This window comes from Lithobates pipiens, unplaced genomic scaffold (assembly GCF_037356315.1).
Source record: "Lithobates pipiens isolate NorthernLeopardFrog02 unplaced genomic scaffold, aLitPip1_a1.2 Scaffold_8, whole genome shotgun sequence".
NCBI classification, from domain to species: domain Eukaryota; kingdom Metazoa; phylum Chordata; class Amphibia; order Anura; family Ranidae; genus Lithobates; species Lithobates pipiens.
In genome coordinates, this window is record NW_027507903.1 from 545,455,851 (window position 1) to 545,473,299 (window position 17,449).

At 39.9% G+C, this 17,449-nt stretch overlaps 1 protein-coding gene across 1 annotated transcript; it reads right to left on the minus strand.

Annotated features, from left to right (window-relative positions):
• Positions 1 to 205: 205 nt before the first annotated feature.
• On the minus strand, positions 206 to 6,203 carry LOC143963596 (olfactory receptor 8H3-like). Its single transcript, XM_077473275.1, has 2 exons — positions 6,163 to 6,203; positions 206 to 3,450 (listed from the first exon to the last, which is right to left on the minus strand). Exon 2 carries the CDS (start codon positions 3,206 to 3,208, stop codon positions 2,273 to 2,275), a length of 936 nt encoding a protein of 311 aa, XP_077329401.1. The 5' UTR covers positions 3,209 to 3,450; positions 6,163 to 6,203; the 3' UTR covers positions 206 to 2,272.
• Positions 6,204 to 17,449: the final 11,246 nt, after the last annotated feature.

Sequence of the window (17,449 nt, forward strand, 5' to 3'; positions counted from 1 at the left end):
TTCTCTCTATCACGGTGCTGGTGCGGTGTCAGTGCTCTCTAACTCGGTGCTGGTGTCAGTGCTCTCTATCACGTTGCTGGTGTGGTGTCAGTGCTCTCTATCTCGGTGCTGGTGTCAGTGCTCTCTATCTCGTTGCTGGTGTGGTGTCAGTGCTCTCTATCTTGGTGCTGGTGTCAGTGCTCTCTATCACGGTGCTGGTGTGATGTCAGTGCTCTCTATCTCGGTGCTGGTGTGGTCTCAGTGCTCTCTATCATGGTGTTGGTGTGGTGTCAGTGCTCTCTAACTCAGTGCTGGTGTCAGTGCTCTCTATCACGGTGCTGGTGTGGTGTCAGTGCTCTCTATCTCGGTGCTGGTGTCAGTGCTCTCTATCTGGGTGCTGGTGTCAGTGCTCTCTATCACGGTGCTGGTGTCAGTGCTCTCTATCACGGTTTGGGTGATCATCTCCTGCACCACCTTCATAGCCTGCCCTGACCTTTCCTCTCCTCCATGGCCTTCATGCGCTCCTGAATTGTCAAAATTTCACAGATAAAAAAAGAATGCTTGTCATTGTCGATCCCAGATTCACTTAATACTTTTGTTATGTCAGTGTCCAGGTGGTGGGACTATGTGTGCACATCTAGTAAGTATTTTGTGGCTGAAAATATGAGCTGTAGGTTTTTAAGGTACGCCTGCCATTAAAGTCAATGGGGCCCACTGCTCACTTTGCGGTTCACAAACTTTTGGCCGCGTTTGCGGTTCGCGAAATGTCCCGTCGGAAGTTTGTCCATCACTACTGGCCAGGTTTCATTTGGGCTATTGCCAAACATAGCTTATCTTCAATCAAAGGGCATTCTTTTTTCCAATTTTTTATTTATATAAGAAGTAACATCATTACTATATCACCAAAACTTTACTAAACAACCACAATATTTTGCAGACAGCAATACGCCATCTAGTTGGGCAGGATAGAAAAATATAGACATATTGCAAATATACTGTGTAGCTTATTTGCATATCAAAATTTAAGACATATACAATTCTACTATACAGTATATTTTCTAACTGCTATTCTCAATACATTTTTTACCCCAAAGTTTCAAACCCTACTAGGATAATAGTGCATACTTCCTATACCTCTTTTTCACTTAAAAAAACTAAAAAAACTTTTATCAGATAAGGATGTATCATGGAGTATGCTACAGGCTTCCTTTTAAGAGACACACCAGTTAACACTTTAACCGTTTGTTCAACCATATATCAGAAGATACCCTCTAATTCCCGACAGCACCAACAGACATTGGAGATTTGAGGAAATATACAATGTAACACTGATGGAGTTTGGTACCACCTAGTGAGGAGTTTATACCCTGCTTCTTGATATCTGCTCGCCACTGAAGACTTATGAGCAAATAATACAATTCTATCTTTTTGAGTTTGCAAAAAGGTACTTTGTAGATCTCTTTCCCATTGTTGGAGGAAAGAGAGATTCTGTGGAGCATTGGCCAATATCAACAAAAAATACAGATGGGACAAAGATTGTCTCATTGAGTTCCCTGCAAGGCAGGTCTGCTCGAACCTGAAAAGGTCTCTTATCTTAAATCCCCCTGGCAGGGTGCGGAGGTATGCACCAAGCTGAACGCAGTGGAGGAAGTCCAGTTTGTGGGAAAGTTACTTGCAATTTCAAGACTTGTCATAAGCCGATTTCCTTGAAAAAAGTGCATCAGATGGAAGAAACCCTGATGAATGCGTTCATCAAATTGAGGCTTGTTAACTCCAGATTGAAAGGATGGAATACCAAAAGCTGGGGTTAAAGAACTAGGAGAAGGGGAGAAATCCATATGGATAAAAACCAATCTGACAGCCTTAAGGGTAGCTCCAGCCAGAGGATGTTGTGTGGCCTCTGTCAGGGTTACATCCGCTGAAATCCAGGGGAGTTCTGCAAATGGTATGCCCACGGTCGCCGGTTCCAAGTGTACACATTGTTTCTTATCTCGGGTGCACTAGTCAAGTAGCACCACTTCAGAGGTTGTTCTAAAAGTACAGCTTCTTCCAGGGCCAGTGCAGACAGGTTGCCGTTTCCCACATAAATTGGGGAATTTACATCTTTGTTCCAGTAGCTTGGGCTGGTTTATGTTGGGGTGGATTATATAGGGTATAATATTAGGGGTGAACTTGAGTGTACATTTTAACTTGGTAGCATGTGAAATTATTGCTGATTTTGTTGCCACTTATTATCACATTTATTTTGGCAAGATGAGTATGTGAGATGTTTCCAGATTTTTATTCCCCTTTTTTATTGCATACATGACATTGACCTCAGCGATATATGAATCATAGCACTATTTATATCTTTATTTCTCAAACTATAAATCAAAGGATTCAGTGTTGGAGTCACTGCCAGATAAAACACTGAAAAGACCTGGTCCAGCTGCTCCGAGTTCTCTGAAGGTGGTATCATGTACATGCAGAGTAATGTTCCATAGAAGAGCATCAGGACAGTAAGGTGTGAGGTACATGTGGAGAAAGCTTTCTTTCTTTGGCCTACAGACTTCATTTTTAGAAGATTTGAAATTATTTTAGTGTAGGACATCAAAATAAGCACAAAAGGACAAAATCCCATGAGCAAGGCCTCGATAAATATCATAGTTTGAAATTCCTTTTTATCACCACAAGAAATCTTTGTGAGAGTTTTAATGTCGCAAAAAAACTGATTGAGGTTTGTAGCTCCACAAAAGAATAAACGGGATGCAAATATTGTAACAAAGAGAGAATTTGAAAATCCAGAGGTCCAACAACCTGCCACCAACAGATTACACATTCTTTTGTGCATGATCAGAGTATAATGCAATGGTCTGCAGATGGCGATATATCTATCATAAGACATTGTTGTCAACAAACAGATTTCTGTGCAAGCCAAGGATGTGAAGCAATACATCTGGGTATAACAAGCTATGAATGAAACCTTATTATTTCCTGTTATAATTATGTCTAACAGTTTAGGAACTGCAACAGAAATGTATAATACATCTACAATTGACAAATTACGTAAGAAAAAATACAGTGGCTTTTGAAGGTGACTATTCAGAAATATGATCACAAAAATTATCATATTCCAAATCAGAGAAATGAGATAGAGGAGTAAAAATGTAACAAATAACAAAAATAAGGGTTCACCATTTTTGGAAATAGCTATAATGTAGAAATCAATCTGATGTGTCTTATTCTCCATTAAGTTATTATTTTAACAGTTACTCATTGTATAAATCTAGCTTTGTGTACTTTGCTTACTCTTAGTAGCTGCTGATGTATATAAATGATGCTTTCCATATTTTACTGGCAAATAGGTTCACAATATCTTCCAAACAGTTATATCTTATTTAAATTGGGATGAAAATTCCCCAAAGAGGTCAAATCAGGGAAAGTACTTTAACAATTGGCAGTCAGGAGAGTAGAGAAAGCCTGTACAAGTCTCTACGGAGAGAAAAAATATATAACAGACATTTATGCGTTTTCTGCTAGAAAATGACTCACATACCCCTAAACATTATATATATATATATATTTTATTTTTTTCGTTTTTAGCAGAGACCCTAGGGAATAAAATGGTGCTTGTTGCAATTTTTTATGTCATACAGTATTTGTGCAGCAATTTTTTAAATGCATTTTTTTGGGGAATTTTTTTTTTCATGAATTAAAAAAAAAAACACTAAAGTTAGCCAATTTTTTTTGTATAATGTGAAAGATGATGTTATGCCAAGTAAATAGATACTGAACACATCACGCTTTAAAATTGTGCACGCTTGTGGAATGGCGCCAATCTTCGGTACTTTAAAATCTCCATGTGCTAAAAAAAAATGACAGGTTACCAATTTAAAGTTACAGAGGGGATATTATGCTAGAATTATTGCTCTTGCTCCAATGTTTGCGGCGATACCTCACATGTGTGGTTTGAATGCTGTTTACATATGCAAGCATGACCTACGTATGCATTCGCTTTAACAAATATTTATTTTATTGCTTATCTTATTTAAAAAAAAAATCCAATTTCCCTTAAAAACCTTTTTTTCGTGACCACTTTTATTCCTATTACAAGGAATGTAAACATCCCTTGTAATAATAATAGGGCACGACGAGCCCTCTTTATGGAGAGATCTGGGATTAAGGGTTATTAAGTCTCCAGATCTCTCCTCTATGCTGGATAGCCTGAGATCAGAAAAAACAAAAATGATCCCAAGCTTCCCAGAAAAGAAACGGCAGTGTTTAAATGTCACAACGTCGTTTACAGCCTCCAAGGATCATAGAGATGTTAGCTCCGGCTCCCCGATCGCACGAGCTGCTAGAATTGCTTTTACTTTGCAGGGAATCGCCGGCTGGAAAAAACGATATGTTAACGATGCCTGCAGCTGCCAGGCATCATTAAGGTATCTCCACTTCAACCTAAGAACGTCATATGATGTCCACTTAAGGGTCAAGTGGTCAAAAATGATTGTTCTTAACCAGCTAATACTATTGATGGGGATTGGTGGTTTGGTTTGCAGGGTTAGCAGGATCTAACCCCAATGACTACCAGTAGCTGAAAACTTTGTAAAATCTACTTGCAAATGTTCTGTCTGGGGAAAATCAGTAACGTACGTATGATTGTAATATATAATAATAGGGTATGTTTTACATTTTCCCTGCGTAGTACCTTGTGATATACGGTGATATAATGTTTGGATCTTACATATAGGGATAATCTAAACTTCTCTTTTATAACTGATCACTAGACAGGTATTTCATTAAATAATTGAATCAAGTTACACATTCATCAAAAATCATTACATCCATAAAGAAATTTTGCTTTAGCCAGACACTGGCTACACTACTGCCCATGGGTACAGGGTTTCAACAGGGTTCATTCTCTCCCTGTAATACATCCAAGCAATATATTTAAGCTGGGTACACGCTAATCAACATTTCCTTAGCTCAGCATGGAAGAGTTATGGTCCATACAGACCACACAAAACTAGTTAAAGGAAAAGTAAGTCAAAGCAATTTTGGCAATACTTTTCCAGTGCACCACAGATGTGCACTTAGTTCTGCATTCCTGTGACCAAGTTTCAGCTAACAGCAGGCTACAGGCCGCTATCGGCTTACATCACTCAGCTGGTCAAGACTCTGGAGGACTCCCAACTTTAATGTCAGGATCCACTCAGATGCCTGGCAGTTGGCTCTGCTCTGAACCAGCTACTCCTACCGCCTTCACATTCCAGAGCTCCAGTGAGCGCTAGAGGAGCAGAGCACAGAACGTTGACTGACCGTTACCACTCTGTGTTCAGAGGGAGTGATTAGCTGTGTTTGATTGCTCAGTTCTTGGTCTTAGAGGTGGTGGGGGACAGATGTAGCATTGGACCGATGCTGCATCCACCTAGGTTAGTTTGTATGTTGATTATTTTAAAATCCCACACTTCTCTTTTAAAAACTGCTTTATGTGGTTTTCTTTATGCACATGATCACAAGCATGCTGGAAAACAGGTTTGGAAGCACAAACTTGTCTAAAATATCTTTGTTTGTTGTAGCAATAACAATACCCTTAGCTAAAAACGAAACTCAACAATTTAAAGGGGGTAATCACAAGATTGAATCTTGTGCCCAAGGTATGATATGAAATAAAAATAAAAAATCAAGCTTTAAGCGCTAATTTAAATATATAAATACATGACTAAAATCAAAATAAAAACATGCTGCTCCAAACATACATATAAATCATAAAATTATGTGAAAATTAGTAAACAACAAAATCTTGTACATACATAAAATAGTGAATTAGTGCACAACTGTTTCAAACTTATTAACAGTGTTCATAAAGTCTGTGGAAAGCAAATTATAATGTCCCAAACACAGTAAAGCATGTGCATTTATATCATTATCCTTCTATGTAAATCGCACTCAAATTTGTGACACACCAAATTGATGTTTCCCATATACAGTATAGGGTTCATGCTCTTTTAGATCCTATAGTGAACACATTTTGTGCTCAGATTAAATCCACCTCCACTCCTAAGGGCATATTCTCGTCTTCCAAAGATGACTATAAATTGTAACTTTGAAATTAAAACAGTATCTATGTTTAACTATCATGGGTTTCTAAAAGTGGACTTAGTCTACAAGGGCCTAGCTAGCAAAAATAAACAAACTATTTACCTTGGTTTACCAAAACATAGTTTTCCTTTCCTGATAGAAAGAAACTGTTACAAGTACCACCATTCACTGAATTTATATCCTCTTTGAACGTTAGCATCTTATTCCTCAGGGAGTGGTTTTATAATTACAGGATGTAATTCCCAATCATATATTGCAATTAAAAAGCATTTGGCACATGTGCCTATATCATATATGCATATATATATATATATATATATATATATATATATATATATATATATATATATATATATGTATATGTATATATACATACAGTATCTCACAAAAGTGAGTACACCCCTCACAATTTTATAAATGTTTTATTCTATCTTTTTATGTGACAACACTGAAGAAATGACACTTTTCTGCAATGTAAAGTAGTGAGTGTACAGCTTGTATAACAGTGTAAATGTGCTGTCCCCTCAACATAACTCAACACACAGCCATTAATGTCTAAACCGCTGGCAGTAAAAGTGAGTACACCCCAAGTGAAAATGTCCAAATTGGTCCCAAAATGTCAATATTTTGTGTGGCCACAATTATTTTCCAGCACTGCCTTAACCCTCTTGGGCATGGAGTTCCCCAGAGCTTCACAGGCTGCAGCTGGAGTCCTCTTCCACTCCTTCATGACCACATCATGGAGCTGGTGGATGTTAGAGCTCTTGCGCTCCTCAACCTTCGTTTGAGGATGCCCCACAGATGCTCAATAGGGTTTAGGTCTGAAGACATGCTTGGCCAGTACATCACCTTTACATGCTTGGCCAGTCCATCACCTTTACCCTCAGCTTCTTTAGCAAGGCAGTGGTCATCTTAGAGCTGTGCTTGGGGTTATCATGTTGCAATACTGCCTTGTGACCCAGTCTCTAAAGGGAGGGGATCATGCTCTGTTTCAGTATGTCACAGTACATGTGGGCATTCATGGTTCTCTCAATGAACTGTAGCTCTCCAGTGCTGGTAGTACTCATGCAGCCCCACCACCATGCTTGACTGTAGGCAAGACACACTTGTCTTTGTACTCCACACCTGATTGCCACCACACATGCTTGACAGCGTCTGAACCAAATAAGTTTATCTTGGTCTCATCAGATCACAGAACATGGTTCCCGTAATTTATGTTCTTAGTCTGCTTGTCTTCAGAAAACTGTTTGTGGGCTTTCTTGTGCATTATCTTTAGAAGAGGCTTCCTTCTGGGATGACAGCCATGCAGACCAATTTGATGCAGTATGTGGCGTATGGTCTGAGCACTGACAGGCTGACCCCCCACCACTTCAACCTCTGCAGCAGGGATGAGCCGAAAACCCCCCGGTTCGGTTCGCACCAGAACCTTCGAACGGACCTAAAATTCGTACGAACTTTAGAACCCTATTAAAGTCTATGGGACTTGAACGTTCGAAATCAAAAGTGCTAATTTTAAAAGCTAATATGCAAGATATGCAACAGACAACACCAGCAATAAGGGGTATCTTCAGGTGTAGACTGTGCTGGAGGCACACAACACCCACTTTAACTCCTGCAGATGCCTGTATTAGAGAACACCAGCAATAAAGGGTAGATACAGGTGTATACTGTGCTGTGCTGGAGGCACACAACACCCACTAACTCTTGCAGATGCCTGTATTAGAAAACACCAGCAATAAAGGGTAGATACAGGTGTATATTGTGCTGGAGGCACACAACACCCACTAACTCCTACAGATGCCTTTATTATAAAACACAAGCAATAAAGGGTAGATACAGGTGTATATTGTGCTGGAGGCTCACAACACCCACTAACTCCTGCAGATGCCTTTATTATAAAACACCAGCAATAAAGGGTAGATACAGGTGTATATTGTGCTGGAGGCACACAACACCCACTAACTCCTGCAGATGCCTTAATTAGAGAAAAACACCAATAAAGGGTAGATACAGGTGTATACTCTGCTAGAGGCACACAACACCACTTTAACTTTAAGTTGCCTGAGAAAAGAACACACTGTCCCTGCCTATCTAGCTCTTTCCCTGCACGCTGGAACACACTGCACAAGGCCGCCGCACTGGCAGCCTTATATAGTGTGGGGCGTATACTAAGCAATGTTGTAGTCCCACTAAAAATCCCAGATCTCCGCCATTACTAGTAAAAAAAATAACAAAAATGCCATAAAAATTATTTACATCTATCCCATATTTTGTGATGCTATACCTTTTGTGCAAACCAATGAATATACAATTTTCTTTTACCAAAAATATGTAGAAGAATACATATTGGCCTAAACTGATGAATAAATTATTGTTTTGTTTTTTTGTGGGATTTGTGGTATTTGGGATATTTATTATAGTAAAAACATAAAAAATATTGTTTTTTTTCAAAGTTTTCTTTTTTTGATAATAACGCAAAAAATAAAAACCGCAGAGGTGATCAAATACTACCCAAAGAAAGCTCTATTTGTGGGAAAAAAAAGGATGTCCATTTTGTTTGGGTAATTGTTAGTTAAAGCAACACAGTGCCATATTGCAAAAAATGGCCTGGTCATTAAGGGGGAAAATCTTCTGGGGCTGAAGTGGTTAAAGCTGAAGTTTAATCTGCTTCCATTTTTCCTTTTTCTGGTAACCTGGTTTCTTTTTCTACTATTATAAAAATGCTAATACAATTATTTAAAAAAAACTGTTTATATTACATACCCTAATTTAGACCTAATGCTGACATCACTGGGTGCTTACCTAGGCAAAGCAAGAAAACCATGTATGGTGGGAAGGGCCAGCAGAGCTTCCTAAAAACATCACAGCACCTTGCTCAGATGGGATGTTATGTAAATATCAAAGAACCTTGATGCGTGGATGTCAGTTTGAGTGGGCATTCCTAGACACGACACTTGCATGTAGACTGCTCTAGGTAATAACCACATGTGATGCCGACTCTCTATGTTTGAAAGAACTAAAAATCAAATGAATGAAAGTGGCAGTTCACAAGCCAGGTCCAGTCTGCCAGGGATCTGTGTCTGTTCTCTATATTGAAACTGCCGTGATCCCTTTTAACCACTTAACAACCGGCCCATATCCGAATGACGGCTACAGGACGGTTGCTTAAATCTGGGAGGACGTACTATGATGTCCTTCCAGAATTCCATTCTCGCGCACCCTCTGGGGCATCCATGACTGCCGGGTCCACAGGACCAGGCTCATTGCAGCCGTTTTCCATGTGAACGCTCCGTCATATGAAGGAGCGATCACTTGTAAACAAACCGGCATGTTATGGCGCCAGCAATGTCCTGCCAATACTCTGCAATTTCCTGCCAATACTCTGCAATGCCCTGGCAATACTCTGCAATGCCCTGCCAATACTCTGCAATGCCCTGCAATACCCACCAATGCCCTGCCAATATTCTACAATTCCCTGCAATACCCTGCTAATACCCAGCAATACTCTGCAATAGCCTGCAATACCCTGCGAATACTCTGCCATAAACTGCCATACCCAGCAATACCCAGCTATACCCAGCAACACCCAGTCATACCCAGTAATACCCAGTCATACTTGGTGATACCCTGCGATACCCAGTCATACTCTACAATACCCAGCCATACTCAGTGATACCCTGCAATACCCAGCCATACCCAGTGATACTCTGCAATACCCAGCCATACTCTGCAATACTTGGTAATGCTCAGCCATGCATAGCCATACTCAGTGTTACCCTGCAATACCCAGCCATACTCCGAGATATCCTGCAATACTTGGTAATACCCAGCCATCCTCGGCCATGCTCAGCCATACCCAGCCATACTCGGCCATGCTCAGCCATTCTCTGCTTCTGTATGTGGCCAGGCTGTGGAAGTCTCACACATGTGGTATCGCCGTACTCAGGAGGAGTAGGAGAATCTATTTTGGGGTGTCATTTTTGGTATGTACATGCTATGTGTTAGAAATATGGTATAAATGGACAACTTTGCGTTAAAAAAAAGCATTTTAACCACTTCCCGCCTGCCGGCCATCAGATGACGTCCTTGACTTTGTGCGGGGATATCGGAATGATGGGTGCAGCTACAGGCATCATTCAGATATCAACTTTTTCAGCCGGCGATTCCCTACACCATAAGAATGATCATAGCGGCTGTTCCACTGCTTTATCGTTCTTACGGGAGGTGAGAGGGGACGTCCCATCCCTCCCGTCGCCCTCCGGTGCTTCTACTGACTCGCCAATATGATCAAAGCCAAAATCGTTTTTAAATTTTTTTTAATTTCAGGCTTCCCAATCTAGAGGTGAGATGCGGGGTCTTATTGACCCTATATCTCACTGTAAAGAGGACCTGTCATGCCATATTCCTATTACAAGGGATGTTTACATTACTAATCTGCTAAATTTTATAACAAAAGAAAAATTCATTTTTTTACAGAATTCCTGGTCTTTTTTCTTTTATAGCACAAAAAATAAAAAAACCCAGCTGTGATTAAATACCACCAAAAGAAAGCTCCATTTGTGTGAAAAAAAGGACAAAAATTAGTACACATACAGTGGTGTGAAAAAGTGTTTGCCCCCTTCCTCATTTCCTGTTCCTTTGCATGTTTGTCACACTTAAGTGTTTCGGAACATCAAACCAATTTAAACAATAGTCAAGGACAACACAAGTAAACACAAAATGCAATTTGTAAATGAAGGTGTTTATTATTAAAGGTGAAAAAAAATCCAAACCATCATGGCCCTGTGTGAAAAAGTGATTGCCCCCTAAACCTAATAATTGGTTGGGCCACCCTTAGCAGCAACAACTGCAACCAAGCGTTTGCGATAACGTGCAATGAGGCTTTTACAGCGTCCTGGAGGAATTTTGGCCCACTCATCTTTGCAGAATTGTCCTAATTCAATTACATTAGAGGGTTTTCGAGCATGAACGGCCTTTTTAAGGTCATACCACAACATCTCAATAGGATTCAGGTCAGGACTTTGGCTAGGCCACTCCAAAGTCTTCATTTTGTTTTTCTTCAGCCATTCGGTGGTGGACTTGCTGGTGTGTTTAGGATCATTGTCCTGCTGCAGAACCCAAGTTCGTTTCAGCTTGAGTACACGAACAGATGGTCGGACATTCTCCTTCAGGATCTCTTGGTAGACAGCAGAATTCATAGTTCCTTTTATCACGGCAAGTCTTCCAGGTCCTGAAGCAGCAAAACAGCCCCAGGCCATCACACTACCACCACCATATTTTACTGTTGGTATAATGTTCTTTTTATGAAATGCAGTGTTCCTTCTACGCCAGATATACTTGGACACACACCTTCCAAAGTGTTCCACTTTTGTCTCATCGGTCCACAGAATGTTGTCCCAAAAGTCTTGGGGATCATCAAGATGTGTTGTGGAGAAATTGAGACGAGCTTTGATGTTCTTTTTGCTCAGCAGTGGTTTTCTCCTTGGAACTCTGCCATGCAGGCCATTTTTGCCCAGTCTTTTCCTGATGGTGGAGGCATGAACGCTGACCTTAACTGAGGCAAGTGAGGCCTGCAGTTCCTTGGACGTTGTTGTGGGGTCTTTTGTGACCTCTTGGATGAGTCGTCGCTGCGCTCTTGGGGTAATTTTGGGCGGCCGGCCACTCCTGGGAAGGTTCACCACTGTTCCATGTCTTCGCCATTTGTGGATAATGGCTCTCACTGTGGTTCGCTGGATTCCCAAATCTTTGGAAATGGCTTTATAACCCTTTCCAGACTGATAGATCTCAATTACTTTCTTTCTCAATTGTTCCTGAATTTCTTTGGGTCTCGGCATGATGTGTAGCTTTTAAGGATCTTCTGGTGGACCTTACTGTGTCAAGCAGCTCCTATTTAAGTGATGCCTTGATTGTGAACAGGTGTGGCAATAATCAGGCCTGGGTGTGGCTAGAGAAATTGAACTCAGGTGTGGACAACCACAGTTATAGTATGTTTTAACAAGGGGGGCAATCACTTTTTCACACAGGGCCATGATGGTTTGTATTTTTTTTCACCTTTAATAATAAACACCTTCATTTACAAATTGCATTTTGTGTTTACTTGTGTTGTCCTTGACTATTGTTTAAATTGGTTTGATGTTCCGAAACACTTAAGTGTGACAAACATGCAAAGGAACAGGAAATGAGGAAGGGGGCAAACACTTTTTCACACCACTGTAGGTACAGTGTTGCATGACTGAGTAATTGTCATTCAAAATGTGAGATCCCGAAAGCTGAAAATTGGTCTGGTTATTAAGGGGGTTTACGTGCCCAATGGTCAAGTGGGTAAGAATTGCTGGGAGAATGTTGGAAAAAAACAGTAATATTTTTTACTTTCTGCTACAAAACGTATCCAAGAAGACAATTTAAAGAAATCAAATTTCTTCATTAATTTTAGCCAAAATGTATTCTGCTACATGTCTTTGAAAACAAAAATCCCAATAAGTGAATATTGATTGGTTTACATGAAACTTATAGCATTTACAAACTATGGTATATACTGTATACTGTATTTTTGTATACTACTAATGGCTGTGATCAGTAACTTATAATAGGCCTGCGATAGTGTGGCTAACTGACACTGGGAGGAACTAACTCACTGACATCACCAGTGCCACTAATACAGTGATCAGTGCTAATAATATACACTGTGATTGTACTAATGACTCTGGCTGGAAGGGGTTTACATCTAGGGCGATCAGGGGGTTAAATGTGCACCTAACAATTTGTAATATGTGTAATATGTGCTGATTTTTACTACAGATCTTTGTTTCTTATTCCTTCTTTGCAGAGATAAGAAATAGAGAGATTGTTTCCTCTGTACAGAGCCCTGTGTTAATTGTCAACACAGGGCTCTGGCCTGTAATTGCACACAGCAGATCAGCAGGTGCAAACCATGAATCATTGGCTGAAACTTGCAGACAGACTCCCACTGTGTACAATCACAGTGGGTGTCAGCGGGGAGTGGGCACATATGCGAGCCCTAAACCCAGAAGCAGGCAGTGATGTACAAATACGTTGCTTTGCCTGCGTGGGCCACCCATCTGCAGTACATTGAGGACAGGATGGCAAGTTGTTAAACATTTCAGTAAAATATTTACCATTAATGTTTCAAGTTTTGCTAATTACCCAGAGCTATGAAAGTAATTTAAACTCTTGAATCAAATTACAGCTGCTGGTAAGCAGAAATCTATTTCCACCCACCAAATAAACTTTCTCTTCCAGGTAATTCCTTTACCATAAAACAAAGAGCATATCTAATTCATTGGTGGCATTATTGAATATTTATTTATACTTAGGAGAAAAATAAATAATCTCTTTGGCATGGAAGTTAGTTAAATTTCCATCCCCAGTATATATTTAGGCAATTGATTATTAGATTGCATAAACTTCTTAAATCAGACTACTCCATTTAAATTACAATTTTTTAACTCTTTATCAGCTATACACCTCTCAAACCTCAAAGCTGTAAATAACTAAAATAATGTGGATGGACCACATCCAAACATCTCTTCTTGTTTCTGGTCCTTAAGGACAGACAATAACTGGAGCCTTGAATTGGCCATAGAAAGAACCGGATGAATTTCCATCCATCTATGTGCAGGTTGTTTACACAGAAGTCCATCTCCTGATTGACTTCTGTACAACCAGCCTGTTGGAAAATGGTGGCTTGATGAGTGCTGTCGGCTATAGCCAGCAGTCCCCTGAGTGTATTCTGATGATGGGAAAATCTCTCCACTCTCAGAATGCAATAACTCTGCAGGAGTGGATATCGGAATCAATTCATTTTCTTTTGTTCGACCTGCTGGTTCAAGAAAATTAATCATGCATGGGCATGCTTAATACAGATGCTGTACTTCATGTTATTGTTCACTTCATAACTGAAGGTTCAGAGTCTATATATATATATATATATATATATATATATATATATATATATATATATATATATATATATAAAATATATACTCCCATCTGTGGATAAATTATTCACAGAAGAAAATTTCAGTAATGCCTATTGTGAAGGACCGGGTATCAGACCCCCTCCACCTTCACCAACTTTTGACAAGTGGCTGGTCAAAAGGCTCTCAGTCTCACCCTGCACAAGTGTTTTCCAGCTGCCAGTACCACAATATGGATGCCAGCAAACTTAAGCCTCTTACACATGATCGGATTGTTGGCCAACAAAACCGTAGAATTTTGTCCAAAGGGCGTTGGCACAAACTTGTCTTGCATACACACGGCCACACAATTATTGGCCAACAATTATGAACATAGTGAGGTACTATACGTACTACATGGTTTTTCAGCTCTTTAGCGCCACCATTTGGGCTCCTTCCGCTAATTTTGTGTTAGTAGAAGTTTGGTGAGTGTTGATTTGTGCTTTTCATTTTGCGCTTTTCATTTCACACTTTTCATTTTGTGCTTTTAATTTCACGCTTTTCAGTTTGTGCTTTTCAGTTAGTTTCTGAATGGCCGTCCCTCAACCAGACATGATGCGGAATCGGAGGAGATAATGTGTTATTTATTATTGGCATTGGTGTTATTGCTTTGACATTATTTTTTTGGTTTAATAATGATTTGATTTGGTATATTTTATATATTTTTGGATGCATAGAATGCACTTTTTGGTTAAGTTCTATTGGTAGATAGCATGGCTAATTGTATTTGTTTTCTTTTTTTAATGCACAATAAAAAAAAATGTGGAGAATAATACTTGGCTATGTGTTTTACTTCAAATGACATTTTGGGAGTAGGCATTTACATAAAAAAAAAAAAAACAATGTAAAATTAACAAGGGATACCAACATAGCTGTATCTTTAATCTTAAAAACGGCAGGATAATGGTGTTGTGGTAACTTGCCCAATTAAAAAATAAAATATATAATAATATTATTCTTGATATCACTAGAAAAAAAAGCATTTGAAAATCCGTTTGCAATAAGTCCATCAGTGTCACCAGCAAAGCAGCTTCATTATTATCCCATTAAAGAAGAGAATTGTGCGCTGCATTTTGAGATTTCAGAATTTGCCACATCACAAATGTAAATTTTCTATTACGAACGCTTATTTACAAGACTGACTGCTTCTGGCTCCTCCTTGCTTCTGAGCATGCGTGTTTGTACTTTGGACTTTTGTCCGACTGACTTGTGTACACATGCTCAGAAAATCCGACAACACACATTTATCCACAGAAAATTTGAAAACCTGCTAGCCAACATATGTCCATGGAAAATCTGACAACAGTTGTCCGATGGAGCATAAACACGGTCGGATTTACCGCACACAGCCTGTAATCGAACATTTCCCATCGAAAAGTCTGATCGTGTGTACGCAGCTTTCAGAATGAACAACAGTGTTTTTTTTTTACTATACAGTTGACTATGAATGACCACAGCATACAGGGATATACAATGTAATCACATAGGTTGGACTTGATGGACTTGTGTCTTTTTTCAACCTCTCCTACTATGTAACTATGTAACTCATTACTCATTTATCATAAATGTCAATGTTCACAATAAATGTCTGCAATATCCACGGTCACCTCAGTCAGGCATATCCAGAGATTTATCAAATAGTAGTGCTCTTCAAAAAGACAAGGATTCTTTAAGTTCTGTGTTAGTGCATTAGAGACAACATTTTTGCTTTTCATAATATTGCCTAAAAATAGAAGAGGTGAAATGGTGCACATAAAATATTTACAGAAAAAGGATAGACAACACTGCAACAGGAAAACAAAAAGGGTTTAAAAGTGAAAATACTTAACAAAGTTGTGGTTCAGCAAGTTCAGCAAAACCAAGTCAGTGAGCATAAGATGGATCAGTGGCCCTCATAGATAATAGACATGGGCGCCGTCAATAAATTTGTTCCGTTCTGTTCCATTTCGATTCGTAAAAAAATTAAATCGTACTTCGTATTTCGTGTCCGAAATTCCGTTCTGTTTCGTACGAAATACGAATTGTCGTTTGTTCGTTCTTTACGATGAGTTTAAAGGCAAAAACATTGCTCATTATGCTTATTATGACTTGCAGAAGACTTCTGTGATAGAAGTCAATGTAAGTTGCCTGAAGACATCGTCGGATGTTAAGGTTTTTCAGTGCGCAAACCTGTGGTGAAACACAAAATACTCGGGCCTCCCGGCCACGAGCGTGGGGAAGGGGAAAGCAAAGAAGGACTCCGATCGTGAATGTACCATTAAGCAGTCGACAATTTTATTAATAAAAAAATATAAATACACAGCAGACCAAAGGTATGACCAAATAGGTCTGATTCTAACAAATAAAAAGTATGCATAAAAAAACGGTTAAAATTAAGAACAAATATACACTCGTGCTAGGGAATATTCTAAGCCTGGTGGTATCAGCACAAACAGCCCGACATGTTTCGTAAAAACTTACATCCTCCTGGGGCACCTCATACATGTGTTATGTCACGGTGCTGGTGTCAGATCACTCTATCTGACAAGTCGCGCTAGTGTGAACGGGCACTGAGTCGTCGTCCGAAATCTGGAATTCGTAAACAAAAGTTCAGTCGGAGCGACTTGAGTCGCTCCTATTAGAACGGTTCCATAGTACAGAACGGAGCGCGACTTGTCAGGTGACTAAGTCGCCTGACAGTCGGAGCGTCTTGAGTCGCTCCTATTAGAACGATTCCATAGTACAGAACGGAGCGCGACTTGTCAGGTGACTAAGTCGCCTGACAAGTCGCGGTAGTGTGAACGGGCACTGAGTCGTCGTCCGAAATCCGGAATTCGTAAACAAAAGTTCAGTCGGAGCGACTTGAGTCGCTCCTATTAGAACGGTTCCATATTACAGAACGGAGCGCGACTTGTCAGGTGACTAAGTGGCCTGACAAGTCGCGGTAGTGTGAACGGGCACTGAGCCGTCGCCTGAAATCCGGAATTCGTAAACAAAAGTTCAATCTGAGCGACTTGAGTCGCTCCTATTAGAACGGTTCCATAGTACAGAATGGAGCGCGACTTGTCAGGTGACTGAGTCGCCTGACAAGTCGCGGCAGTGTGAACGGGCACTGAGTCATCGTCCGAAATCCGTAATTCGTAAACAAAAGTTCGTATTCCATACAGAATTCGGACGCATGGCAATTCGTATTTCGGATCCTCCCGAATGTACGAATTTTTGGAAATTCGTACGAATTTGAGATTCGTACGAAACGAATCGCACATGTCTAATAGATAATGACTGATGTTCCTTGTTTGATGGTATAAGAGAGTATAAGATACTACTGTTAACAGAAATTATCTGACCAATGAGAAGGTCTGAGGTATGGCCGATGTCACCGTGTTCACTATCATTCAGCTGTTCCTCCCTAGGATACAATTTTCTAAACATAT